Source organism: Hippocampus bargibanti, linkage group LG03, assembly GCF_051943395.1.
Source record: "Hippocampus bargibanti isolate YZ-2025 linkage group LG03, ASM5194339v1, whole genome shotgun sequence".
In the NCBI taxonomy this organism is placed as follows: domain Eukaryota; kingdom Metazoa; phylum Chordata; class Actinopteri; order Syngnathiformes; family Syngnathidae; genus Hippocampus; species Hippocampus bargibanti.
This window is the reverse complement of record NC_142736.1, coordinates 6,297,397-6,325,268: the sequence shown is the minus strand read 5'-3', so window position 1 is coordinate 6,325,268 and position 27,872 is coordinate 6,297,397. Positions and strand designations below refer to the sequence as shown.

Sequence of the window (27,872 nt, the reverse complement as noted above, 5' to 3'; positions counted from 1 at the left end):
AGGTGCATTCTTGGAGCCATTTGTTAACCTTGATACACTGCTTACTGGAGACGTTGTGGAGCCAGATTAATAAAAGCTAAGAATTATTTTGGGAAAATGCAGCCTCCGTGTTGCACCAACCACCGTCCGTGGCGTGGATACACTTGTGATCAATCAGCCATTGTCTGTAAATCATTGGTGTCCGGAATATTCTGCAAATAAATACATCAAAGGTACTGTTCATCGACTCCATCCTGTAATTGGATAACAAAATCCTCATCATCCAATATTAATAAACACACGGTGGAAAGAAGGCTGCTCCTCTCCATCTGTTCCTAATAAGCTGACAGAATGTTTGTGTTGGCCTTGGGGGGTCTGAGTCATGTACCGCCCCTCTGTCATGTGGTGTTCCACAGGGCTCAATTCGAGGGCCTCTGCTGTTCTCACTGTACCTGCTCCCATTGGGTTCCATCTTAAGGAAACATGGTATTTCCTCCACTGCTATGCAGACAACTGTCATATCTATGTCCCACTGAACAAAAAAAGACGTTTTCTCACTTTTAGCACTTCCCACTTTTATGCTGCTTGGAGGAAATCCGAACCTGGATGGCACAAAACTGCCTTAATTTAAACATAAAGAATACAGAAGTGATACTGTTTGGTCCCAGTGGCCCTAGCACATGCCACCCTGTAGAGTAGGCCCCCTGTCTCCTTATCTTAAAGGACAACCGACGTCTCCGGACAAGTTGTGTCCATAATTTGTAAAATGGCTTCAAATGACTTCTACTGAGCGTATTTTACAAAGATTCCACCGCATATGGTTATATTTTACGTTTTAAAACTCGTGCTGAATATTCCGGAAGTCTTGTTTTTGAGTTGGTGACGAGTCCGTACGTGATGTCACTGAAGGAACACCCCTGATCGAAAAAAAAGGACACAATGTAGCAGTCCTTCCATCACTTCAATGCTTGTTTGGTCTGAAAACCTCGTGTTGCGCCAGAAGAGGGTGTCCAAGCTCCATATAAGGAATTTATCAGCCTGTGGAAACACAATACACTGTCATGTCTACAAGAGGTCGCCATTTTCTGCCTCTTTTCTGAGACGCTACATTGCAGTCCAGATGTCTCAAAATGACATGGAATAAATTCTTTAATCGATTGCAAACATGTATGCTTTCCTCTTCAAAACTATTTGAATCATATTCATAACTGCATGTGTAACAAGAAAGCATATTGTCCGAATCTGAAGCCATTGTTTTGATTCTCCAGCAATGCAAGACGTCTTGGCGTGACGTCACGAACTGGGGACTGGACTTTCTGAAAATGCCCAATTCGCAGCTCAATGTTTTGCAGATTTTGGACACTTTAAGTCATTTTTATTGGTGTTTTGCATTTGAATAAAAATATCATACTGCGTGTTTTGGGTATTTTAGATGCTATAAAACATTTTTCTGATGTCAGTTAGGAAACAAAAGAGTGACGTCGGTTGTCCTTTAAGTCAACAGTCTGAAATGTGTGTTCAAATGGACAGTGATTTTAATCTTCACCAGAAAATCGGCGTGGTTGTTTTTTAAATTTATCAAATGACCTCGCGCCAACTTACCTCTTTGAGCTCATCTGCCCCGACACCCACACATCACCTCAAGTCTGCTGACCAGACATTATTATAAGTGCTATGAACGAAACGGAGGTTAAGAGGGTGTTGAGCCTATTCCGTTGCTGGCTTCTCTTGATGGAATGACCTCCCACAATATAAAAACACAGTTGAGCAGAAGAATGTGTCCGTCCGACCCATTGCATCGTTTCGACTAGTTTAGGTGTTGTTGTAGTTCAAAGATACTTACTGTAAATCTATGACATTGGTTGCGTCTGCGCTTATAGGTTGAAAACAAATGACGCACACGTGCACGTTCGCGCTGATGCATGCACAGCAGAGAGCAGCGGACTATCGAGTGCTGAGGTGCACTTTTGCTTGATTGGTGTCGCCACAAACAAAACTACCAATTCAAATGCATGTTCGTTCAATATCCAGATTATTTTTAGGCAATTTCGCCTTAATTTTAATGAGGACCTTTCAAAAAATGTGAAAAATCTGGATTTTATCTCCAGCATATGCCCGCATGCGTGTGTGAAGGCAGGGTGAATAATTCATGTTCGAGAAAGGTTCGATCAAGGTAAGTGTGCTACTTCTAAAGTGGATCTTTGGTCAAAACAGGTTGGGCACCCATGGTATAAAGCAGACATGGGCAAACTACGGCCCGCGGGCCACATACAGCCCATTAGGCTTTTTAATCCGGCCCGCCAAACTTGTCCAAATTATAGTAAAAACAGTGTCTGAAACTCATGACAAAAAGTTAGCGGACACCAGGGCAGACAACTCTGAAAGATTGCCTGACCATAAAGTTGCCTGCCCCATTTTTCACGACTTGAAACACAATGAGATAACTAATCGCAAAAATAAAAACTGCCATAAAGTTGCCTGTTATTGTTCACAACTTGAAACACAATTAGACGACTAATCGCAAAAAAAACATTTTCACAAAGTATAAATGAGTTTTTTAAGGATTAAGGAAATGCTCCCTTGTTTAATTTACGGTAAATATCCCTTACTGTAGATTTTGCTCCAGTTGCCTTTTGACCGCAATGCAATGTTCGTGTTGCGTTGTCTGCTACAAGTCACTAAGAGCATTTCAAAACTGTCAAGTACACTTTACAGTCACCGTATAATGTACGTTTACATTTTGTCGCGTCATAAATTTTGTTAGCTTCTTTTGAATCTTTCTTCTGGGGCTGAGGTTCTGTCACCCACTTTGGAAAATGATATGCAAATGCACGACCTTATAACGCCAGGGAAAGTCCGGAAGAAAGAAGCAGGCTTATGATTGCCTGCCGTGCCGAGTATGCAAATTTCAGCTGCAGGTAGGATATTTAATGCATGTGTCTGTGTGCTTGGCAATGATACACGTGTACTGTTTGCGCGTGAAGGCGAGGGTGTCCGTGGATAGTAGATATTATTGAGCTTGAGTATTTCGTTGTGTAATAATGTTTTGAATGTTGAAAGTGATTCTATTTTTCAATAAATGTTGATTTCTTTAACTTTGCACCTTTGATTGAAACTTATTAAAAACAGACACAATCTTGATAAATCACAGTGCGTATGTTATTTTAATCTATTTACATTTCCTCCTCCCAGTATCTGCGAAATAGTATGTAAATGCCATATCTTGCATGTGCCTTGAGAGAAACGTATTAACTGATAAGGGCTATTTTTCACATTTGATAGACAGTTAATAAATTGGGATGTAGTGTTCTTACTGTGCTAGGAGGTTTGCACACACTACATTTAATGCTTTAGTATATCCGGCCCGAACACTCACTCCAAATGCTCCTGGCCAGGCCCCTCTGTCAAATTTTAGAACCCATTGTGGCCCGCGAGTCAAAAGGTTTGCCCACCCCTGGTGTAAAGGCTACAAATGAGAGTCATATATATGCCATAACTATCGACAAATATATGCCATAACTATGTTTCATTGTAAATATGATTTGGCCAGAGTGCATTGAAAGTTATGACCCAGCATACCGTATAAGTTATCATTCACCAGCAAAGCTCACTGCATTGCAGACTGAATGGAGGAATTGACCTAGATGTCACATTTTTTCACATAATCTAAAATTAAGTTATTTAAGAAAATAAAAATTTAGACCCCAGATTTTCAACATTGGTAAGAGGATAGGAGACATACTCACCCGCCTGATCTTCTCTTGCCACCACGGCCTGGTACAGATCCTCCCATCCTGACCGGGCCAGATCCAACTGCCCCGGGCATCACTACCGTACTTGGCAACTCACTGCCCATCTCTGGAGAACAAAATACCAGACACCATAAAATAATCCATGGTAAACATCTCCTTTCATCCTTAAGCCTACAGATACATACTGTCTGAAAATACAGTGGTACCTCGGTTCTCGAACGCCTCACTGTTCGAACAAATCGGTGTTCGAACAAAATATTCAAGATATTCTTGCTTGGCGTTCGAACATCAATCGGTGTTCGAACGCCAATACGACGCGTGAGTGCGTACGCGAGGGTGGGGAGCTGAGCGGCGCACAGGTGTATCGCTCTCTCCGTGACCAACTGTTGACGCTAGCAGACGTGCTGCGTTTTGGTCTAGCGTTTAATATAGGTGTACGAAGAGTTTTAGCCCCTAATCATGCCTCCAAAGAAAGTAAGTGCTGCTTAAAGTGACAAAAGAAAAGTAGTGCGTACAACTATTGCATTTAAGAAAGAAATAATCGCAAAATATGAAGGGGGTGTGCGAGTGTCTGATCTGGCGAGGAAATACAGCATGGCGAAATCTACGATCAGTATGATATTAAAGAATAAGGAGGCTGTGAAATCTAGTGATGTGACTGTGGGCGTGAGAACAAGTGTCATTAGATAGATATTTTAAGAGAAAAGCCGAGTAGCCGAGTCATCCGTAGATGTCACGTTCCGAGCGAGAGTGACGGCAGCTGACTCGTCGGAACGTAGCGGAATGTTTGGGATCCCAAAGCAGACACGTATGACCCAAGCAGGATGTTTATTCACAAATCAAAGAAAACACAGCGAGTAAGAAGGCAGGGGGTGATCCGACCCGCTTCCTACGCCAAAACGCAAATGGCACACGAGGGGGCAAAATTACGCAATCCCGGAAGATGACATAAATTTACGGGACGCAGGGAAAATACCTCGGACCGGATACACTCGCGCATCGAAGGAAGAGTCCAGGTACGGTGGCGAGTTGAGGCAATCATCCGGCATTGGCGAGGTGATCGCGGTGTTCGAAAAAAATCCCTTTTCGAACAGGGTCCCGGAACGAATTATGGTCGAGAACCGAGGTACCACAGTACTTTCATAAACCCTAAATTACAGCCAAGGGCACGTCACCAAAAGAAATTAGGCATCTTCAAAATTACAAAAACCATTTACTTCCTATGTTGTCTTTACCTCTCTCAACAGTTCTTTGTCCTGGGGTGATTTTCCACTTGTGAAAATTTGTTAAGTGACCATAATTAGCCTTCAAAAGGGGTGCATTCAGTTTGGATATAGAAACACCAATTACACTGAAGTTGGTACTTTTAATAAAATAGTATTAACAATAAAATACAATAAAAGTATTTCTGTGAGATGGTATAGCCACATGTACAGTATGTACAGGCCTGAGGATTTCACTGTACTGATCCGTTCTGGTAGCCTGTCATTTCTGTGGGATCATTTTTACAGCACTCAAAAGTTGTCTCCCATAACAAACACCGCGCATGAGTTGACTGTACGTGATAGAATTTCTCTTGTGTGATCAATGCAATTTCACTGTGCCTATGTTTGTGTTTGCAGTCTTGTATGTGAATGTTTTTCTTCCAATCTACATACTTTTTTTCCAGGGGCGGAACAGATAATATGTCCACATGCCGGTTGCTCTATCAGTTTGCACGCTGATGGAGTGAGATAGCAGCAGGAAAACCACTGAAAGTTGTGTTGCTTATGACAGAAGAAATAGGAATGCCAGCCAGATTTTTCATTCGAATCATCTGAAGAAGGGTGTATCACTAATATTTTGTTTATTTACATAATTAGTACACACACATAATCATGTTAAAAGTCAGGTTTACTTGTGGCCTATGTAGCCAAATTTTGTGGTGTGCTGTAGTCACTATGGCTGCTCCGTGAAAATGACTGAATGAATGGATAATAATAATAATAATAATAATAATAATAATAATAATAATAATAATATATCACATTTTAAGCGCCTTTCCGAGCTCTCAAGGACACTTTACAGTAACAGACAAGCGTAGGTACGATAATAAATAAAATATAATCACAAGGAAAATGCAATTTTAAATAAGTGGGTTTTGAGATGGGACTTGAAAGTGGGAAGAGAATCGACGTTCCGAATGTTGGGAGGAAGTGAGTTTGTGTCATATTTAGATTGGCGTCAGGTGCGCGCCCCTCCCCTCCCTGCTCTCCGGGCTCACTCACCTGATTCCAATCCCATTGATTGTGCCTTCTGGCTATAAAAGCCACCCGGTACCGCTCGGTTTTCGCTGGTGTATTCATCCATTCATGACCCTGTCACCCAGCAGTACGCAGGTTGGTCCCGCTCGGCTGTCGTGCCTCTCTGTTCGGTTGCCTTACCTTCTGTTTTGCCCTGCGTGTCTCAGTAAAAACCCCTTTTGAACTACACTGTCTCCATCGAGTATTTTGATTCCAGTTCCCTTCTTTTTTTCATCCGATGAGTTTTGGTGCTTCCCCTCGTGCGGACGTGACAATTTGGGGGCAGAGTAGCTGAAGGCTCTGTCACCCATCGTGCTAAGACGAGCAGGGGGGCACACAGAGGCGGAGGGAGGAAGAGGATCTGAGGGAACGAGGGGGAATAGAAATCTGAAGAAGGTCCGATAGATATGGGGGGCAAGGTTATGGATAGCTTTAAATGTATGACGAATAATTTTAAAGTTGATTCTATATTTGACCGGGAGCCAGTGGAACTCATGGAGGATGGGGGGGGGGTGATGTGGTGAAAGGATGAGGTTCTGGTGATGATCCGAGCTGAAGAATTCTGGATGAGTTGAAGTTTGTGGAGAAGTGTCTGAGGGACACCAAAGAGAAGTGAATTGCAATAGTCAATCGGGAGGTGACAAGACTATGAACGAGGATAGCAGTGGTGTGAGGAGTGAGAGACGGGCGAAGACGATTGATATCGCGTAGGTGGAAGTTCGTAGACTGGGTTAATTATTTATATGGGAGTGGAAAGTTAGTGTGCTGTCAAGAATGACACCAAGGCTTTTCACCTGATGGGAGGGAGAAACGGTCGAATTGTCAATAGTGAGAGAGAAACTGTTAGCTTTGCTCAAGGTGGATTTGGTACCACGCAGGAGAATTACAGTTTTTTCGCTGTTAAGTTTGAGGAAGTTATGGGTAAACCAGAATTTAATTTCAGTGAGGCAGAGTGATATGGAAGAAGGTGGAAGAGAGGCATCGGGTTTGCTGGGGAGATAGAGCTGGGTGTCATCCGCAAAGCAATGAAATTGTATACCAAATTTGTGGAGAATATTGCCAAGGGGAAAAAGGTAGGTGATAAAGAGGAGCGGTCCCAGGACAGAGCCTTGGGGCACACCAGAAGATACAGGAGAGGACTGTGAAGTGAAGGAGTTAATTTGGATGAACTGAGAGCGGTCAAAGAGATAAGAGTGGAACCAGTGTAGGGGCGTGCCGGTGATCCCTATGGAGGAAAGTCTGTCAAGGAGCATGGGATGAGAAATGGTTTCTAAAGTTGCAGAGAGGTCAAGAAGGATGAGGATGGAGAGTACACCGGCGTCAGCTGCCAAAAGGAGATCATTCGTGACTTTTAAGTGAGCTGATTCTGTACCGTGGAGGGAGCTCAAAAGAAGATAAGAGACGAGAGGGGGTCGGAGTAGCAGAGTAGCAGTACCAATAAGACTTTAGTTTGCTGATGAAGTTTCTTGGATAAGAAGTGAAACGTCCGACACCTTCAACGAAGTACAGATGACGGCTGAAGAAACCTTTTCATCGATGGACCACTCCTGTACGACTGAGAGCTTACACAGACGTACAGAGTAGCATGCAAACCTCATGAGATGATTTCACATGTCACATCTCACATGCTCTTAAACCAATTGGATCTGGCTAACCTCCAGCTGGAGCTAATCCTCCAGGGATAGTGCATCCCTGGTCAGCGATCACTGCACTGGGCTGTAGTGCAATGTGAGGGGGAAAGCCCATTTGATCTTGGATCAGTAACTTTGTCCTTCTACAGCAGCAACAGCGGCACCATTCAGCATGCTTAGTTCGAAGTCAAATTCATCACTTTATAGCGAAGCTCCATGTAGGTCTTAATACATGAGCATTGGAAATTATATTACAATCTAATATAAAAAGCAAAAAAGGAATACCAGTGTATACATTTGATCTGAAATGATCGGCCTCCCCTTTTCTCAATCAAGGAGGTGGTCTAAAATGTTGCGCTCTCCACTATGGTAAGGGAGATACGGTGTTGTGGGATCCAAAAAAAACCACAAGACAAGCAGTGTGATACGTCTTGACTCAACAGTGGTTTACTTCGAATGCCCAGATGTAATGCAAACGTAAACGTACAACTTCCTGTCCAACGATCTAAATCGGTCCGACACGAAACAATAACCGAAGCAGGCGTTCCTTGTTTAAATAAACATTTTCGATATATATCATTTGTAAACCAATGTCACTATGCAAATGTAACCAAAATACGAAATAAGATCCGAAATAAGATACTTTACAACCTGTCACATACTCCCCCTCAAAATAGATGTTGTCCCCAACATATGTTCTAGTAAATACATAAATGCGCTGGACGACATACCCAAAACAATTACACACGGTATTATGAACTGCATCCAAATATGAACTATAATAATGAACAGTTTACAGACTGGAACATTCTGTTTACATTGTAATAATCAACAGTTCACAGTGTCGATTACCCATCTCTGTAGTACTCCGGAACATAAGGGTGTGCACCATACATCCAAGGCATTGTCTGGTCACCGTAACATGGTACTGTCCCTACATTATAACATGGTACTGTCCCTACATTGTAACAAGACGGTGAACCAAGGCTATCATACGTGAATACCTTGGGTCTCCTGTGCTCTCGTCGTGGTCGTTGATTTTCCCCAATATATGAATTACTGGGGGGTGGATGGGGCCAAGGGGGGCACACCGTCACAGGTGGATCATTTCCATGACCAATGTTTCCCTCTGGAGATTGGTCAACTTCCGCAGCTCCCGGCTCTGTACCCGGCAGTTCATTCCTCGGTTGGTTGTCATCATGATGAGTTGTCTCCACGAAGCTCACGTCCCGCAGTTCTGGTCGGGCGGTCTGGCGATGCAACACTGGATAATACTCATCCTCCTCATTATCCTCTTCTGAATCCATCTCGTCGTCTTGTCGTCTCGATCGTCTTGTTCGATCGTTGCCGAGTGGACTTTTTCTTTGACTAGGGCTGTAGTGAAGTCTCTAATGGCAAATGATCACATGGCAGCAAGAGATTGCGGTGGAGTATCCTAGATCTGCCCTTCCCCCTCTCAGGTATCAGCTCATAAACTGGAATGTCTTGGCTGACTTGGCGAACCACTGTATGAACAACATCCTCCCAGTGGTTTCTCAGTTTGCCTGAACCTCCGCGTGGGGTTAAGTTTCGAACTAGAACACGATCACCGGGCAACAGGGTAGAATACTTTAGTTTATTGTCATATAGTCTCTTACTCCTGGCAGCAGCTTTGTTGTTATTTTCTTGCGTGGTCACATACGCTTCCTCCATACCCTGTTTCCACTTCTTCACATAGTCCTTGTGGTTAGTGTCACCCTGGTTATAGTCTGGATTCAAACTAAACAACATATCAACTGGTAAACGTGGTGAACGTCCATAAAGTAAGTAAAAAGGTGAAAACCCTGTCACCTCACTTTTGGTGCAGTTGTAAGCATAAACTAGTTTGTTTAGTCTCTCCAGTTACTCTTTTGTTTCTCTGTCAATGTCTTTAACATCTGGATCAGTGTTCGATTAAATTGTTCAACCTGTCCATTTCCCTGTGGGTGGTAGGGGGTTGTCCTTGAACCCGCATACCCACAATATTCCTTCAGTTGAGCAAAAAGTTCACTTACAAATTCACCACCCTGATCATGGTGAATCCGAAGGGACTCACGGTTGGGCTTTTTGTGTTTGTGTTTTAGACACACACACACTCTCAGTACATAGTCCTCTATTTCTTTTTGCATAAAGGGCCAGTAAAAACGATCCCTTACAAGGGAAAGAGTCCTTTCTACACCATGGTGGCCCATTTCATCATGCAGCTCTTTTAACACTGTCACCTTGTGTTTTTCAGGAAGCAGTAGTTGGGTTCTGTGTGCTGTTTTTCTGTACAAAACACCTCTGTCATTAAAGTGTAGCTTGTCCCATTCCCTCACAAGACAAACAACTTGAGGACAATGTTTTCTTAGTTCAGTACCTAGCGGTTTCGTCTCTGCCAGTTTGTATCTAATAATATGTCCTATAATGGGGTCAGTCTCTTGATCTAGCTTGATCTGTCCAACAGTCAATGGAGCTATCGGTGTGTTTAGTGACACCTCGGCACACGTAGCTGAGATTCCCATAGACCAAGCTGCACTAGACTCGTTCTGTTGGTCAACTGCTTCTACGGCAGCACTCACAGCATCATATGACATTTCTTTTGTACATCCTTCCATATATGTTACCATATCAAGGGGCATCCTAGATAAACTGTCTGCATCAACATTTTCCTTACCAGGACGATATTTAACAGTAAAATGAAAATCAGAAAGTTCTGCGACCCACCCAACTTAGCAGTTGACAGTACATACGTGAGTGGATTATTGTCACTAAACACAGTGAAGAATTGTGCATAGTACAAATAATCACGAAACTTGTCTGTGATCGCCCACTTAAGCGCCAAAAATTCCAACTTGCCCGAGTGTAAGTTATAATTCCTCTCAGCTGCAGTTAAAGTCCGAGAGCCATAGGCTATCACGCGGAGTTTGCCATTTTGTCTTTGGTACAACACAGCACCTAAACCCCGGTTGGAGGCATCTGTATGCAAAATGAAAGGATGCGCAAAGTCAGGAAAACCTAAAACTGGTGGTTGAACTAAACAGTCTATTAGCTGCTCTCACACTGACTGATGCTCATCACTCCACTCAATACTTGTGTTGGAAGACACACTGTTATGTCTCACTTTCAATTTTTTTCTTTGGTGCTGCTGAGTCTCAACATTCAGAGGGGCTTTAAGCAAATCATACAAGGGACTAGCAATACAAGAGAAATCTTTGATGTATTGCCTATAATAGCTTAATAGTCCCAAAATGGCTCGAAGCTCACCGACAGTGCCTGGCTGCCTGTTTTTCAGGGCACGCACTGCTGCTGTATCTGCCGGGTCCATTCTGCTCCCCTCAGCAGACAATCCTGCCGAGGTACCTCACTACTGGTGAAAACAAGAATGTCATCAAGATAGGGGACACATATTTCGTCCCGTAACCCCTCCAGACATTGTTCCATACACCGCTGGAACTGCAATGCTGGTGCATTCATGAGTCCAAAAGGGATTCAAATCCATTCATAAAGGCCCCAAGGCGTCACAGAGGCGGTCAGGTGCCGGCTCCCTGTGGACATGAACCCCTGGTGGTATGCTTTGCCTTGGTCCAGCAGCGAGAAGATGGTGTTACCCCCAAGGCTGTCCACCACGTCCTGTACCCGTGGGATGGGGTGCCGGTCAGGGTGTGTTTTTCGATTCAGCTCTCTGTAGTCAATACATAAGCGCAGTGTACCATCTTTTTTCCTGACACAGACGACAGAGGATGAGTAGGAGGAAGTGGACTTTTCCACCCACGCCTGCGCTCAAGTCCTGTAAATAGTCTTTCACCTCTCTGTACAGTGGTTTTGGGACAGACATATATGTCTTTGAAACGGGCTCAGTGTCTTTTAACAAAATGTCCATTTGTAGGTTTTCCACACACCCTATGTCGTCGTCCGATTTTGAAAATGATGCCGATTTCTCTCTCAACATCTGCTGAACGGTCTTGCTTTTATCTTCGTCCAGATGAGAAAGGTCAATTGGGGGTCCCACTGCTCACTGAGAGGGATGGTGGTATCCTGGACATGGACCTCATTGACAACCGCTGAAGGAAGGTCTCTTTTAAATACGTTGGCTGGGTAGTCAGACCCTACTGACTGCACTGTACCAATAATAGTCTTTACTGGCAACCTAATGTCATGGTTAGTAGGGTTCTGGACACTAACAACTATCCTAGGGATAGAACCTGCCTTTACTGAGACCAATGAGTCACAAAACTCGAAGCCATCTGGCCAGTGTGGGTTTTCACTTGGCTCAAAAACCAATGTAACATCTTCCTTAAAGGGCTTAGCCTGTACTTTGCATGGAATAAGAAGTGAGCTATGCCTAGCTATAGTGAATCTCTCATTTGTTGTTTTTACACGGTACTCATGCGCTTGTCCCACACTAACTGCTTTTTTGAAAGTGGCAGCTTTATTGTGCTTAAGGTGGGGAAAAGCTAGTCTAACCGATTTCAAGAGTTTTTCTGTATCCCCTGTTTATGTCTCATTAGAGAGGCTATCTAACACAAGACGCTCAATGACATTAAACCCTATGATAGGACACTGTTGCTGGTCACCTTTTAGTACTAAAACTGGTACAAGTAGCCCTGGATCATTAGCACCAAGTTTAAATGGTATCTCAAGCCAGCCTACAGCAGCAGCATTTTTCTTTGTTTTCTGTCGCTCCTTTTCATTTGCACATGCTATGTTTAATTTTTCTGTGAGTAAGTTACAGAACTGTCCATGAGCCCTGGACTTCAGCAGTGAGAACACTCACAATCTCCGATGTCTTTCCACATTTGCTGGGTTAAATCCTCAGCCATGGCTTCACAGCGCCGTGTAACTGTATGTCTTGACAGCTGCAGAGCTTTGATTGAAGATAATATATCTGCCTTATTTTTAAAGTCTCTGAACAAGTAGTCAGCTGCTTCAACGAATGCTTCTTTTACCATCTCTCCATCTTGGAAGGACTTATTGTTTTTAACGATGGCGTGACTCACCCGGAACGATGCTTCTGTGGCGGCTTTCGCTTTTGAAGTATGTTGAGTGAAAAATGACTGCTGACCGGACAACTGGGATTTTAGTTTGTCCACCGTTCTCTTTCTCAGCTGGCTTTTAACAAACATAAATGTAACCGGGGTTAATCGTACGTTCGTAAAGAAAAGAATTGTGAATAGGATTTTTTACCTGTGTGGTGGTCAGCAGAAGGCGCAGGTGGACGGAGGATTTATTTTTTGGAAGAAGAGTCCCCTTCCATAAAAACTTCGGTGAGCTCTTCTGTCTGAGTGGTACTCACACGTTCAAATCTCTTGCTACGGATGACTCGGCTACAGGATGTTCTTTTCTCTTAAAATATCTATCCAATGACACTTGCTCTCACTCCCATAGCCACATCACTAGATTTCCTTATTCTTTAATATCGTACTGATCGTAGATTTCGCCTTGCTGTATTCCCTACCAGGGGTGCTCAATACATCGATCGTTATCGACCAATCGATCTCCAAGGTACTATTGGTAGATCGCAAGACAAGGTGATGTGACAATTTCAGGAACTGACGCTTAACAAATCAAGTGGAGTTCTTTTGAAAAAAACTCGACGTCAGCCAATCAGCCATCCCTTTATTTGATTGATACACCAGAGAACCAATCAAATGACATCTCATTGAGAGCTCAAACAACGCCCCTTCGTTGCAAAGTTAACAAGGATGTCGTGAGTTACATCCTAATTTTTCGCTCGGTTTTTCCCCTTAAACATAAGTTAGAGTATAAAAAAGTGGAAGAGCTGGACCAAGTAAGAAGAAAAAACGTATCACTTTCATACGGAATGAGAGGATGACTTTTTTTCACGATGACATTTTCAAGTGCGGTTTTCTCGTCTGCCAGTTATCTGCCAGAGTGAACTCAGGTAATGGAAAACAATTGACATAATTATGTTGTGTTGTGCAACATATGCGGATATACATCAACATAAATTGTAATAATCTTCACTATATTTCTCAATAAATATAATGAGTATATCATTTTGACTTTTTTTAAATTAGCTACCTTGCTGAATAAAGTGTGAGCACCCCTGCCCTAGCCATATCAGACACTCGCACACCTCCTTCATATTTTGATATTATTTCTTTCTTAAATGCAATAGTTGTACGCACTACTTTTCTTTGGAGGCATGATTAGGAGCTAAAACTCTTCGTACACCTGTATTAAACGCAAGAGCAAAACGCAGCACGTCCGCTAGTGACAACAGTTGGTCACGAACAGAGCGATACACCCGTACGCCGCTCAGCATCCCACCCTCGCGTACGCACTCACGCATCGTACCGGCGTTTGAACTCCAATTGTTGTTTGAACTACAGAGCAAGAATATCTCGAATATTTTGTTCGGACTCCAATTTGTTCAAACTGTGAGTCGTTCGAAAACCGAGGTACCACTGTAGTTGGTTACCAGGAACTACCATTATTATTACCATTCCTTAGTTAACTCGATGGACTCCATGCATTAATACAATAATGTTATCGCTGAAGCATTACAGGAAAAAAAAATCCAACTGTTGCTGAACTCAACTCTTTAATAATAACTGCAAAAACATATGACTATACTTTGTGATCTTTTGTCGTTTTGTGACTTGTAACAATGGCAACAAAGGGGTCATGGAGAAAAAGTTTACTTCATGTTATTATTACTACTATTACTATTATTGTTGTTGTTGATGGTATTATTATGAATAGTATTATTATTATTAGTAGTATTAGGAGTAATAGTATAGGTATTAGTATTATTAGTACAGTGGGGCCTCAGTTTCCGAACACCTTGTCTTACAAACTTTTCAGTTTACAAACGTTACATTTATGAAAATGAAACCTTGGCATACGCACTATTTTCACGATACACACCCCCCACCACGGCTGGCGGAGTAATCTTCGGCGGAAGAACACAAAAGCACACGACCAAACAGCGACCCAGCCGGCCTCCCTTTTCACACCCCCTTTCTATGAGTGCACACGTCAATCGTCTTCAACGATACTTTTGCCGTCATAGGACCGAAAAACATCCCACCACAGGCTCGAGGTGAAGAACAAGATCATTGAGAAACACAAACGAGGTGTGCGTTTGTGGCGTCACATGTGCGCACCGCGGCTGTCATGTGAATCTCAGCCTGACACATCTCTCACGCTGTGTGTCACTTCCCTGAGAGTAACTTTCTCCTACCATTCCACAAAGAAAGAGCCCGGTACCGTCCACCATTGCTACCATTCTTCGCAAAAAGCTTGACACAAAGGCGTTATTTATTTATTTATTTATCGATGCTTTCACGTGACTAAGGACACCGAAAATGTCACGTGCGAGTTAACAGCTGGGGCGGGACCGCCGCTCCCGACCTCCGCCAGCCGAAGAAGACACAAAACAAAATTACAGTCGAGGAGAAGAAGGAGATCATTGAGAAACACGAACGAGGTATGCGTGTTGATACCCTAATCATCGATACTGGGACATTTCAACGAGTCGCTGTCACCTCACCAGATTATGACGCCTCGCTGTGTCTTATGCTGGCAAGTCCAAGAGTTTGCTTTGCCCGAGGTGATTGTTAGCCGCGATCGCGTAAGTTTGTTGCTTTCTGGGATCGTGAGTGTGCCATGTCATTTTGCCTAGCTTGAGAGGCTGGACGGATTCCCCCCAGCCAGCCTTCTATTGTCACGTTTTATTCCAGGTCCGTGGAATCATCGGACTTGTGCCTTTTGTTGTAAGAAGATCTCTGCCAGCACCTACTGTCTCGAAATGGATGCAGATGACATCGAGGAGCTTGTGGCTGACCATAATGAGGTCCTCAACACAGAGGATTTGATTTGCCTTCAAGAGGACAAGCAGAAGCAGGCCATTCAGGTGGTGGTGTGCAGGCTTTTATTGAACAGTTCCATCCAGAAAAGGCTATGAGAATCATCAACATGATGAATGATAATGTGATGCCTTAGTATGAACAGAAAGCAACAGGTGTCAATTAAGAGCCATCAACGACCATCACAAATGCAAATAAAGTTACTTTATTATACAGTGCAGTGCATTTCTTTCATTACAATACAAAAGCACATTTATTATACATAGAATAAGGTATGTTGTGTGTAGTTTTAAGGCTTATTTAGTTGAAAATTATATTTTATGGAAACCTGGGAATGGATTATTGTCATTTTAATGGTTTCCTATGGGAATTTTTTTTTAGGGATACACACTTTTCGCCTTACACACTCTGTCTGGGAACCAATTAAGTTCGCAAGCCAAGGTCTCACTGTATTATTATTTTATTAATGTGGGATATGCTAGAGAAAACTATTTGGACAGATTTGGAATCTGCGCAAAAAAATGTTGACCAGTGTTGTTCTTTTATTAAAAGGTTGCCTATAGCAGGATGACAAAACAAATCACCCGTGTCATCTTAAATATGATAATTCGCAAGTGAGATGATGGTGAAAATTACAATCTAATATTTGATCAATTATTGGATAAATGGTGTGCTCAAGTGTTTATTATGGCGACAACACCTGACAGAAAAGGAGCATAATGAAAAAAGCACAATTAACTTATTTGTTGCCATTCACGAATTGAAAATATGCCGTAGAACGCCATTCCCGGGTTTATTCAGGTTTGGTTTTTTTTGCGGGAGAGTGAAGCTCAAGTCCATCATGTGTGGGAATTTCAGAAATGTGGGTAATGTATTTCCCTCCCACGAGTAGGCAAGAGTTGTTCATTGCTAAAAAAAAAAGGAGCCTCCAATCACCCTGTCCTTTCCGGGTTTTAATGGGGGACAGAGCGGTGATCATGGCAAAGCATTTTAGTCACAATTACAAGCAGTCTACGCCGACACAATATTGGCCTGGCAGCATTGCTGCAAAACTAAGTGAGGGTGATCTGTCGGGTGACTCGAAGCTGGATCCAGATTCCTCCGATGAGTGGCTGCCGTCGAGCTCGATGTGCTTCTGCGACGCAGAATCACACCAGTCACCCCACCCCGAAGTCCAGGTGCGCATTCACGCGTGTTAGTTTTATTTTGTCAGCAAGGTGAATTCCTCTTGTAATAGTCTGTTATAGTTTAGAATGTTCAAACAGCCCAGTTCGTCGAGTTATGTACCGTTACGTTCATCCTGTGACATCACAGGCGCACGTGATGCTACTGCTATGATTAAAGCAGTGGTCTCAAACTCGCGGCCCGCGGGGCAAATGCGGCCCCTGAAAAAATATTTTGCGGCCCACCTTGATATGAAAGATTAATGTTAGTGCGGCCCGCATGATTGATATGAATGAAACGAATGTGGAGCTGAACAAGTAGGCAAGAGAAGCCATGTTTAGGACAGTTCATTTTCAATATTTTCTTTATGTTAAGAAACATCTGTGTAAGGTCTCAGTCATACAGGAGTGGTCCATCAATGAGAAGGTTTCTTCAGCCGTCATCTGTACAAATTTGAAGGTTTCGCATATTTCGCCTCTATCCAAGAGGCTTCGTCAGCTAACTAAAGTCTGACTGGTCGTATTGGCCCTATTTATATATCCCTAATGGCGGCGCCGGACACAGCTATGATAGGTCCCTACTCTCAGATTGGGGGAGGAGAGGACCACTCCCTGTGGCCCCACTGATTGTTGTTACATTTCTGACTAACGACTGGCCTATTTGCCCCACTCCCACCGGTATCACCTCATCAGCATTACGAATGTTGCCTAACCTGTTTTGCTTAAGCAGGCTATTGTATGAACGATCCAAATTGTATTGTATCATAGCTGTGTCCGGCGCCGCCATGTCCGGAAATTAGGTATATATAAATAGGGCCGATACGACCAGTCAGACTTTAGTTCGCTGACGAAGCCTCTTGGATAGGAGGCGAAATGTCCGAAACCTTCAAATTTGTACAGATGACGGCTGAAGAAACCTTCTCATCGATGGACCACTCCTGTACGACTGAGAGCTTACACAGACGTATTGCTGCCAACTTTGGGAGAGACATCCTTCTGCTGGTACGTAACTTAGAAAAGGCCACCTTTAAATTAGCTGACTTAAAGAACCACCTCAGATTCAATCTTAGGTGTAGACAGAGCCGGTTAATTCCTAAATGCTTGAATCAAGCACCCCTGGAACCCGGATACTTAGCTGATAAAATGCAACAAAATTATACTAGGAAAATAATAAATTTGCGAATTAAGAGACTTAACATAGAGATAAAAAACAAACAGTCAGAAATAGAAACTTATTATCAGCGATTACAAACTAAACTTACCCACAAAATCTATCAGGAAGTGTGAATTTACTAAATCCGGATATATGAGGTACCACACCCAAACCAAAGAGAGACAAAAGTGTAAATTTCAAAAATTACTTTTACGGAAACAATCTCAGCTACTGGTAAACACGCGGAAAATTAGGAATGAACAGATTTCAAGGGAGAATTGGATCAAAAATTTGTCAGACAGATCTCTCAGAGACAGAAAAGGCGGTACTAACCAAAGGTTTAAATTTCTCAGTAACTCTGAAAAGATGCACTAATTTTTGCCTTAACGTGTTTATCGGTTTGAAATAAGTAGGAATTTTATGTTGCCAAAGGACTCTTTGTAATTTTTCAGAAACTCCTGCAATGTACGGTACTGCTACTCCTCTCCTTTTAGAATCTTGAGAATTATTGGTTTCGTTCGCTATTCTTTCTTTCTGACATTTGTTGAATGACCACTGAGGGTACCCACAGTTAGTGAGTGCTCTCCTGATATGTTTTGACTCCTTTTCTCTACCTTCAGTGCTAGTTGGTATTAGTTTAGCCCTATGCTGGAGGGTTCTGATAACTCCTAGTTTATGTTGTAAAGGGTGGTTAGAGTCAAAAAGTAAGTATTGGTCAGTGTGCGTAGCCTTCCTAAAGACTTCTGTTTTTAGCGCTCTGTCCTCTTTTATAATTACTTTACAATCCAAGAAGGCTAGTTGGTTCTCTTGAATGTCCTCACGAGTAAATTTAATGTTGAAGTCTACAGAGTTGAGATGATCTGTGCTTTCATTACAATACAAAAGCACATTTATTATACATAGAATAAGGTATGTTGTGTGTAGTTTTAAGGCTTATTTAGTTGAAAATTATATTTTATGGAAACCTGGGAATGGATTATTGTCATTTTAATGGTTTCCTATGGGAATTTTTTTTTAGGGATACACACTTTTCGCCTTACACACTCTGTCTGGGAACCAATTAAGTTCGCAAGCCAAGGTCTCACTGTATTATTATTTTATTAATGTGGGATATGCTAGAGAAAACTATTTGGACAGATTTGGAATCTGCGCAAAAAAATGTTGACCAGTGTTGTTCTTTGCGGTAATTAAAAGGTTGCCTATAGCAGGATGACAAAACAAATCACCCGTGTCATCTTAAATATGATAATTCGCAAGTGAGATGATGGTGAAAATTACAATCTAATATTTGATCAATTATTGGATAAATGGTGTGCTCAAGTGTTTATTATGGCGACAACACCTGACAGAAAAGGAGCATAATGAAAAAAGCACAATTAACTTATTTGTTGCCATTCACGAATTGAAAATATGCCGTAGAACGCCATTCCCGGGTTTATTCAGGTTTGGTTTTTTTTGCGGGAGAGTGAAGCTCAAGTCCATCATGTGTGGGAATTTCAGAAATGTGGGTAATGTATTTCCCTCCCACGAGTAGGCAAGAGTTGTTCATTGCTAAAAAAAAAAGGAGCCTCCAATCACCCTGTCCTTTCCGGGTTTTAATGGGGGACAGAGCGGTGATCATGGCAAAGCATTTTAGTCACAATTACAAGCAGTCTACGCCGACACAATATTGGCCTGGCAGCATTGCTGCAAAACTAAGTGAGGGTGATCTGTCGGGTGACTCGAAGCTGGAGCCAGATTCCTCCGATGAGTGGCTGCCGTCGAGCTCGATGTGCTTCTGCGACGCAGAATCACACCAGTCACCCCACCCCGAAGTCCAGGTGCGCATTCACGCGTGTTAGTTTTATTTTGTCAGCAAGGTGAATTCCTCTTGTAATAGTCTGTTATAGTTTAGAATGTTCAAACAGCCCAGTTCGTCGAGTTATGTACCGTTACGTTCATCCTGTGACATCACAGGCGCACGTGATGCTACTGCTATGATTAAAGCAGTGGTCTCAAACTCGCGGCCCGCGGGGCAAATGCGGCCCCTGAAAAAATATTTTGCGGCCCGCCTTGATATGAAAGATTAATGTTAGTGCGGCCCGCATGATTGATATGAATGAAACGAATGTGGAGCTGAACAAGTAGGCAAGAGAAGCCATGTTTAGGACAGTTCATTTTCAATATTTTCTTTATGTTAAGAAACATCTGTGTAAGGTCTCAGTCATACAGGAGTAGTCCATCGATGAGAAGGTTTCTTCAGCCGTCATCTGTACAAATTTGAAGGTTTCGCATATTTCGCCTCTATCCAAGAGGCTTCGTCAGCTAACTAAAGTCTGACTGGTCGTATTGGCCCTATTTATATATCCCTAATGGCGGCGCCGGACACAGCTATGATAGGTCCCTACTCTCAGATTGGGGGAGGAGAGGACCACTCCCTGTGGCCCCACTGATTGTTGTTACATTTCTGACTAACGACTGGCCTATTTGCCCCACTCCCACCGGTATCACCTCATCAGCATTACGAATGTTGCCTAACCTGTTTTGCTTAAGCAGGCTATTGTATGAACGATCCAAATTGTATTGTATCATAGCTGTGTCCGGCGCCGCCATGTCCGGAAATTAGGTATATATAAATAGGGCCGATACGACCAGTCAGACTTTAGTTCGCTGACGAAGCCTCTTGGATAGGAGGCGAAATGTCCGAAACCTTCAAATTTGTACAGATGACGGCTGAAGAAACCTTCTCATCGATGGACCACTCCTGTACGACTGAGAGCTTACACAGACGTATTGCTGCCAACTTTGGGAGAGACATCCTTCTGCTGGTACGTAACTTAGAAAAGGCCACCTTTAAATTAGCTGACTTAAAGAACCACCTCAGATTCAATCTTAGGTGTAGACAGAGCCGGTTAATTCCTAAATGCTTGAATCAAGCACCCCTGGAACCCGGATACTTAGCTGATAAAATGCAACAAAATTATACTAGGAAAATAATAAATTTGCGAATTAAGAGACTTAACATAGAGATAAAAAACAAACAGTCAGAAATAGAAACTTATTATCAGCGATTACAAACTAAACTTACCCACAAAATCTATCAGGAAGTGTGAATTTACTAAATCCGGATATATGAGGTACCACACCCAAACCAAAGAGAGACAAAAGTGTAAATTTCAAAAATTACTTTTACGGAAACAATCTCAGCTACTGGTAAACACGCGGAAAATTAGGAATGAACAGATTTCAAGGGAGAATTGGATCAAAAATTTGTCAGACAGATCTCTCAGAGACAGAAAAGGCGGTACTAACCAAAGGTTTAAATTTCTCAGTAACTCTGAAAACAATACCTACAATACGTCTGTGTAAGCTCTCAGTCGTACAGGAGTGGTCCATCGATGAGAAGGTTTCTTCAGCCGTCATCTGTACAAAAGTGAAGGTTTCGGACGTTTCGCCTCCTATCCAAGAGGCTTCGTCAGCGAACTAAAGTCTGACTGGTCGTATCGGCCCCATTTATATATCCCTAATGTCCAGACCTGGTGGCGCCGGACACAGCTATGATAGGTCCCTACTCTCAGGTTGGGGGGGGGCGTGGGACCCCCCCCCCTGTGGCCCCACTGATTGTTCCTACATTCCTGACTAACGATTGGCCTATTACACCCACTCCCCCCGGTATCACCTCATCAGCATAACGACCCTCATCAGCATTGCGAAAGTTGCCTAACCTGTTTTGCCTGAGCAGGCTATTGTATGAACGATCCAAATTGAACCTCACACCACCAGACCGGTTTAATGAAGGATTTTGTTGTTTTATAAGAATCGCCTCTTTAACCCCCCTTTCAAACCATCTATGTTCTTTCGCTAAGATTTTAACCTCATTGTCGTCAAATGAGTGGTTGCTAGCTTTTAGGTGCAAATGTACTGCCGATTGAGGCCCACTAGTATTATCCCTGCGATGTTGATAAAGTCTTTTTTTGAGAATTTGTTGAGTCTCCCCAATGTACTGCTCTTTACAATTTTCATTCTTACAATGTATGGAATAAACTACATTACTTTGTTTTTCATTTGGTAGCCTATCTTTTGGATGCACTAATTTTTGCCTTAACGTGTTTATCGGTTTGAAATAAGTAGGAATTTTATGTTGCCAAAGGACTCTTTGTAATTTTTCAGAAACTCCTGCAATGTACGGTACTGCTACTCCTCTCCTTTTAGAATCTTGAGAATTATTGGTTTCGTTCGCTATTCTTTCTTTCTGACATTTGTTGAATGACCACTGAGGGTACCCACAGTTAGTGAGTGCTCTCCTGATATGTTTTGACTCCTTTTCTCTACCTTCAGTGCTAGTTGGTATTAGTTTAGCCCTATGCTGGAGGGTTCTGATAACTCCTAGTTTATGTTGTAAAGGGTGGTTAGAGTCAAAAAGTAAGTATTGGTCAGTGTGCGTAGCCTTCCTAAAGACTTCTGTTTTTAGCGCTCTGTCCTCTTTTATAATTACTTTACAATCCAAGAAGGCTAGTTGGTTCTCTTGAATGTCCTCACGAGTAAATTTAATGTTGAAGTCTACAGAGTTGAGATGATCTGTGAAGGATTGAATTTCTTGTTTCTTAATTATGACAAAAGTATCGTCCACATATCTAAACCAGTGTCTAGGTTTTGTCCCTGGGAAGGATGTGAGGGCCTGTTTCTCCATCTCTTCCATGTAAAGATTAGCCACTATGGGTGAAACTGGTGAGCCCATAGCACAACCATGGATTTGTTTATAAAATTTTTCCCGAAATTGAAAATACGTAGTATTAAGGCAGATTTCTAATAATTGGCAGATGTGATCCGGTTTCATTTTGGTTCTTTCATGCAGAGAAACATCCGCCAGCAGCCTCGTCCTTATTATTAGAAATCTGCCTTAATACTACGTATTTTCAATTTCGGGAAAAATTTTATAAACAAATCCATGGTTGTGCTATGGGCTCACCAGTTTCACCCATAGTGGCTAATCTTTACATGGAAGAGATGGAGAAACAGGCCCTCACATCCTTCCCAGGGACAAAACCTAGACACTGGTTTAGATATGTGGACGATACTTTTGTCATAATTAAGAAACAAGAAATTCAATCCTTCACAGATCATCTCAACTCTGTAGACTTCAACATTAAATTTACTCGTGAGGACATTCAAGAGAACCAACTAGCCTTCTTGGATTGTAAAGTAATTATAAAAGAGGACAGAGCGCTAAAAACAGAAGTCTTTAGGAAGGCTACGCACACTGACCAATACTTACTTTTTGACTCTAACCACCCTTTACAACATAAACTAGGAGTTATCAGAACCCTCCAGCATAGGGCTAAACTAATACCAACTAGCACTGAAGGTAGAGAAAAGGAGTCAAAACATATCAGGAGAGCACTCACTAACTGTGGGTACCCTCAGTGGTCATTCAACAAATGTCAGAAAGAAAGAATAGCGAACGAAACCAATAATTCTCAAGATTCTAAAAGGAGAGGAGTAGCAGTACCGTACATTGCAGGAGTTTCTGAAAAATTACAAAGAGTCCTTTGGCAACATAAAATTCCTACTTATTTCAAACCGATAAACACGTTAAGGCAAAAATTAGTGCATCCAAAAGATAGGCTACCAAATGAAAAACAAAGTAATGTAGTTTATTCCATACATTGTAAGAATGAAAATTGTAAAGAGCAGTACATTGGGGAGACTCAACAAATTCTCAAAAAAGACTTTATCAACATCGCAGGGATAATACTAGTGGGCCTCAATCGGCAGTACATTTGCACCTAAAAGCTAGCAACCACTCATTTGACGACAATGAGGTTAAAATCTTAGCGAAAGAACATAGATGGTTTGAAAGGGGGGTTAAAGAGGCGATTCTTACAATACCTACAATAGATTATGTCACAGCTAGTGAATCGACTATTAAAAATAACAAACTTTCGTATGCAGAGGCATATGATCTACGCATTAAAATATCAGCCCTTCTCAGTAGTGCCAAACTACCTCCGTCCAACATAACATTAGAAGAGAGAAAGGCGTTAACTACTCTACAAAGACACAAATATTACTATTTTGCCAGCAGACAAGGGCAGATGCACAGTGCTTCTCAACAGATTGGTTTATGAAGACAAAATGAATAGGTTAATCAGTGATTCTAACACTTATGAGCAACTAAAAAGGGACCCTTCCAATAGATACAAGAAAGAAATGATAGACTGTCTCCAAAATTTAGAGAAAGGAAAACATATAGACAAACAGATGTATTTTAGATTATACCCGGGAGTGTCATGATCTGGTTGGCGACCAACGGGGGGCGCTGTCGGCCCCGCCTGCACCTGCACAGGTGCTGGTCGTCCCGATCAGATTGGCGACCAGCGGGTAGCGACGTCAGCCCTGCCAGCAGCCTCGCAGGTGCTGGTCGTTATAATCAATGACACTTAAAAGGACACCTGGCACGATCATCCGGTGCCGATTCATTGTTTGTTTGCTGCTTGGTTGCAGCATGCATTGTGTACGTGTTTGTTTAACCTTGGCGGACTTTTACACTTGGTTTTCTTTTGCTACTTTGTATTTTTTTCCATTCAGATCATTTTGATGTTTTACATTTTGTTCCTGCTGACTTTATTTTAATACAATTTGTCAAACAACCTCCTGCTCCCTCCTGCCTGCTTTTTGGGATCCGAACCCGCCATCACCACCTTGCAAACCGTGACAGAATGAATCGGCCTACCATCGGATCCCGCAGGTACATCGGACCCGTCTCATTTCCACCCTGTGCCTGGCAATGCTACGTCCACGTTAGCGCAAGCCTCGTCGAGTTTGAATCGCGTCACTCGACGAGCCGCAACGTCCACGTAAACGTCCGGCCGAGACCTCCTTCCAGGTGGCCGCCCAGGGTGAAACTGGGTGACTGGTATTGCACGCCCACGTCCAGCCACGCTGTCGTCGTACATGACGAATTGAGTCTCATCCACGACGAGCCGTGCAACGTCCGCGTCAACGTCAGTCCGAGACCCCACTCACCGCTGGATCCCGGAGCGGCTCTGGACTGGTCTCGTTCCCCCGGAGCCGGGCAGTTCACGCCTACGTCGGCGTCCGGCCGAGACCTGGTCCCATACGGCCGTACGGGGTGCCATTCTGCGCCTGGCAGTTCGACGTCCACGCAGAGCCATGCGCCGTCGCGTGAACGTGCGAGAGGGATCGCACTCACACCCACGACGATCCGTGCCGTGTCTTTGTCTACCCCAGGCCGAGTCCCGTTCCCATCAGGCCGCCGCCCGTCGTATGCTGGAGAGGCAGCGGTTGCCCTCTCCACCGACCGTTCCCTGGCGAGTGGACCTTTTGGGAGACTGTTGGGACTTCTGGAAGCAGCCCCTTGAAGGGGGGGTACTGTCATGATCAGGTTGGCGACCAACGGGGGGCGCTGTCGGCCCCGCCTGCACCTGCACAGGTGCTGGTCGTCCCGATCAGATTGGCGACCAGCGGGTAGCGACGTCAGCCCTGCCGGCAGCCTCGCAGGTGCTGGTCGTTATAATAAATGACACTTAAAAGGACACCTGGCACGATCATCCGGTGCCGATTCATTGTTTGTTTGCTGCTTGGTTGCAGCATGCATTGTGTACGTGTTTGTTTAACCTTGGCGGACTTTTACACTTGGTTTTCTTTTGCTACTTTGTATTTTTTCCATTCAGATCATTTTGATGTTTTACATTTTGTTCCTGCTGACTTTATTTTAATACAATTTGTCAAACAACCTCCTGCTCCCTCCTGCCTGCTTTTTGGGATCCGAACCCGCCATCACCACCTTGCAAACCGTGACAGGGAGAGGCCACGCCATGTATCTATGGCCTGCCAAAAATACATAAAGAAGGGTTCCCCTCAGACTCATTGTTTGTAGCATACATACAATGTAGCCAAATATTTAAAAACTATCTTAGCTCCGTTGGTTGGTAACACAGAATATCACGTAGAGAACACCACAGCGTTTGTAGAGAGGATCAAAGACCTCATATTGGAACCTGAGGAAACTTTGGCATCTTACGATGTGACTTCTCTCTTTACATCTGTCCCAACCCCAGCAGCAGTCTCAGTGGTGAGGACGAGACTGCTGGCGCACGTTTCTCTGCATGAAAGAACCAAACTTAAACCGGACCACATCTGCCAATTATTGAAAATCTGCCTTAATACTACATATTTTCAATTTCGGGAGAAATGTTATAAACAAATTCATGGTTGTGCTATGGGCTCACCAGTTTCACACATAGTGAAATCGTAATCTGTACATGGAAGAAATGGAGAAACAGGCCATCACATCCTTGCCGGGGACAAAACCTAGACACTGGTTTAGATATGTGGACGATACTTTTGTCATAATTAAAAAACAAGAAATTCAATCCTTCACAGATCACCTCAACTCTGTAGACATCAACATTAAATTTACTTGTGAGGACATTAAAGAGAACCAGCCTTCTTGGATTGTAAAGTAATTATAAAAGAGGACAGAGCGCTAAAAACAGAAGTCTTGAGGAAGGCTACGCACACTGACCAATACTTACTTTTTGACTCTAACCACCCTTTGCAACACAAACTAGGAGTTATCAGAACCCTCCAGCATAGGGCTAAACTAATACCAACTAGCATTGAAGGTAGAGAAAAGGAGTCAAAACATATCAGGAGAGCACTCACTAACTGTGGGTACCCTCAGTGGTCATTCAACAAATGTCAGAAAGAAAGAATAGGGAATGGAACCAAAAATTCTCAAGATACAAAAAGGAGAGGAGTAGCAGTACCTTACATTGCAGGAGTTTCTGAAAAATTACAAAGAGTCATTTGGCAACACAAAATTCCTACTTATTTCAAACCGATAAACACGTTAAGGCAAAAATTAGTGCATCCAAAAGATAGGCTACCAAATGAAAAACAAAGTAATGTAGTTTATTCAATACATTGTAAGAATGAAAATTGTAAAGAGCAGTACATTGGGGAGACTCAACAAATTCTCAAAAAAAGACTTTATCAACATCGCAGGGATAATACTAGTGGGCCTCACTCGGCAGTACATTTGCACCTAAAAGCTAGCAACCACTCATTTGACGACAATGAGGTTAAAATCTGAAAGGGGGGTAAAAGAAGCGATTCTCATCAAACAACTAAATCCTTCATTAAACCGCTGCTGCTTTATGTAACAAAGAGGGTACAGAAAGTGCTTAAGAAGGAATGTCTCTCTGTGTCTTTGTGTTGTCATGTTATTTGTTATTTAGTTTTTTTTTTGTTCTTTTTACTTCAAGACGACGCCGCGAGAGTGGCTGCCTTTCCAGCAGCTCCTGTGTTTTGCTTTTCTACTTTCATTTCTTTCATAACTTTGCTGCTGTGAAATGTAAATTTCTCCACTGCGAGACTAATAAAGGCAAATCCAATCCAATCCAATCCAATCCAAAACCGGTCTGGTGGGGTGAGGTTCAATTTGGATCGTTCATACAACAGCCTGCTTAAGCAAAACAGGTTAGGCAACATTCGTAATGCTGATGAGGTGAGACCGGTGGGAGTGGGGCAAATAGGCCAGTCGTTAGTCAGGAATGTAACAACAATCAGTGGGGCCACAGGGAGTGGTCCTCTGCTCCCCTCAACCTGAGAGTAGGGACCTATCATAGCTGTGTCCGGCGCCGCCATATCCGGACATTAGGGATATATAAATAGGGCCGATACGACCAGTCAGACTTTAGTTCGCTGACGAAGCCTCTTGGATAGGAGGCGAAACATCCGAAACATTCAAATGTGTACAGATGACGGCTGAAGAAACCTTCTCATCGATTTCTGTTAAGAAAGTTAAAGGTTAAAGAATGGTGAATACAGACATTTGAAACTTTATTAAAATAATGAGTTTTCCTGTGTTTTTTTTTCAGTCGTCTGTATCTGCCTTTTTGTCTTAATTATTTTATTTATTTATTACTGGTTAATTGATTTTGTATTAATTTTTCCATTTACTCATTTAATTCATTTTTGTGTGTTAAAAATAAAGATTTTGAGAACATTGGAATGTATAATCAGCGCTTTTCTCCAGCGGCCCCCCGGGTAAATTGATTTTGAGACCCCTGGTCT

At 42.8% G+C, this 27,872-nt stretch overlaps 1 protein-coding gene across 1 annotated transcript in view; it reads right to left on the bottom strand.

The window, feature by feature from the left end:
• Nucleotides 1-27,872, bottom strand: part of arnt2 (aryl hydrocarbon receptor nuclear translocator 2) — a 111,280-nt gene that overhangs the window by 81,443 nt on the left and 1,965 nt on the right. Inside the window, exon 2 of the mRNA XM_088991757.1 lies at nt 3,726-3,837. Coding sequence (XP_088847883.1) covers nt 3,726-3,837 — 112 coding nt within the window. The remainder of the gene's footprint in view (nt 1-3,725; nt 3,838-27,872) is intronic.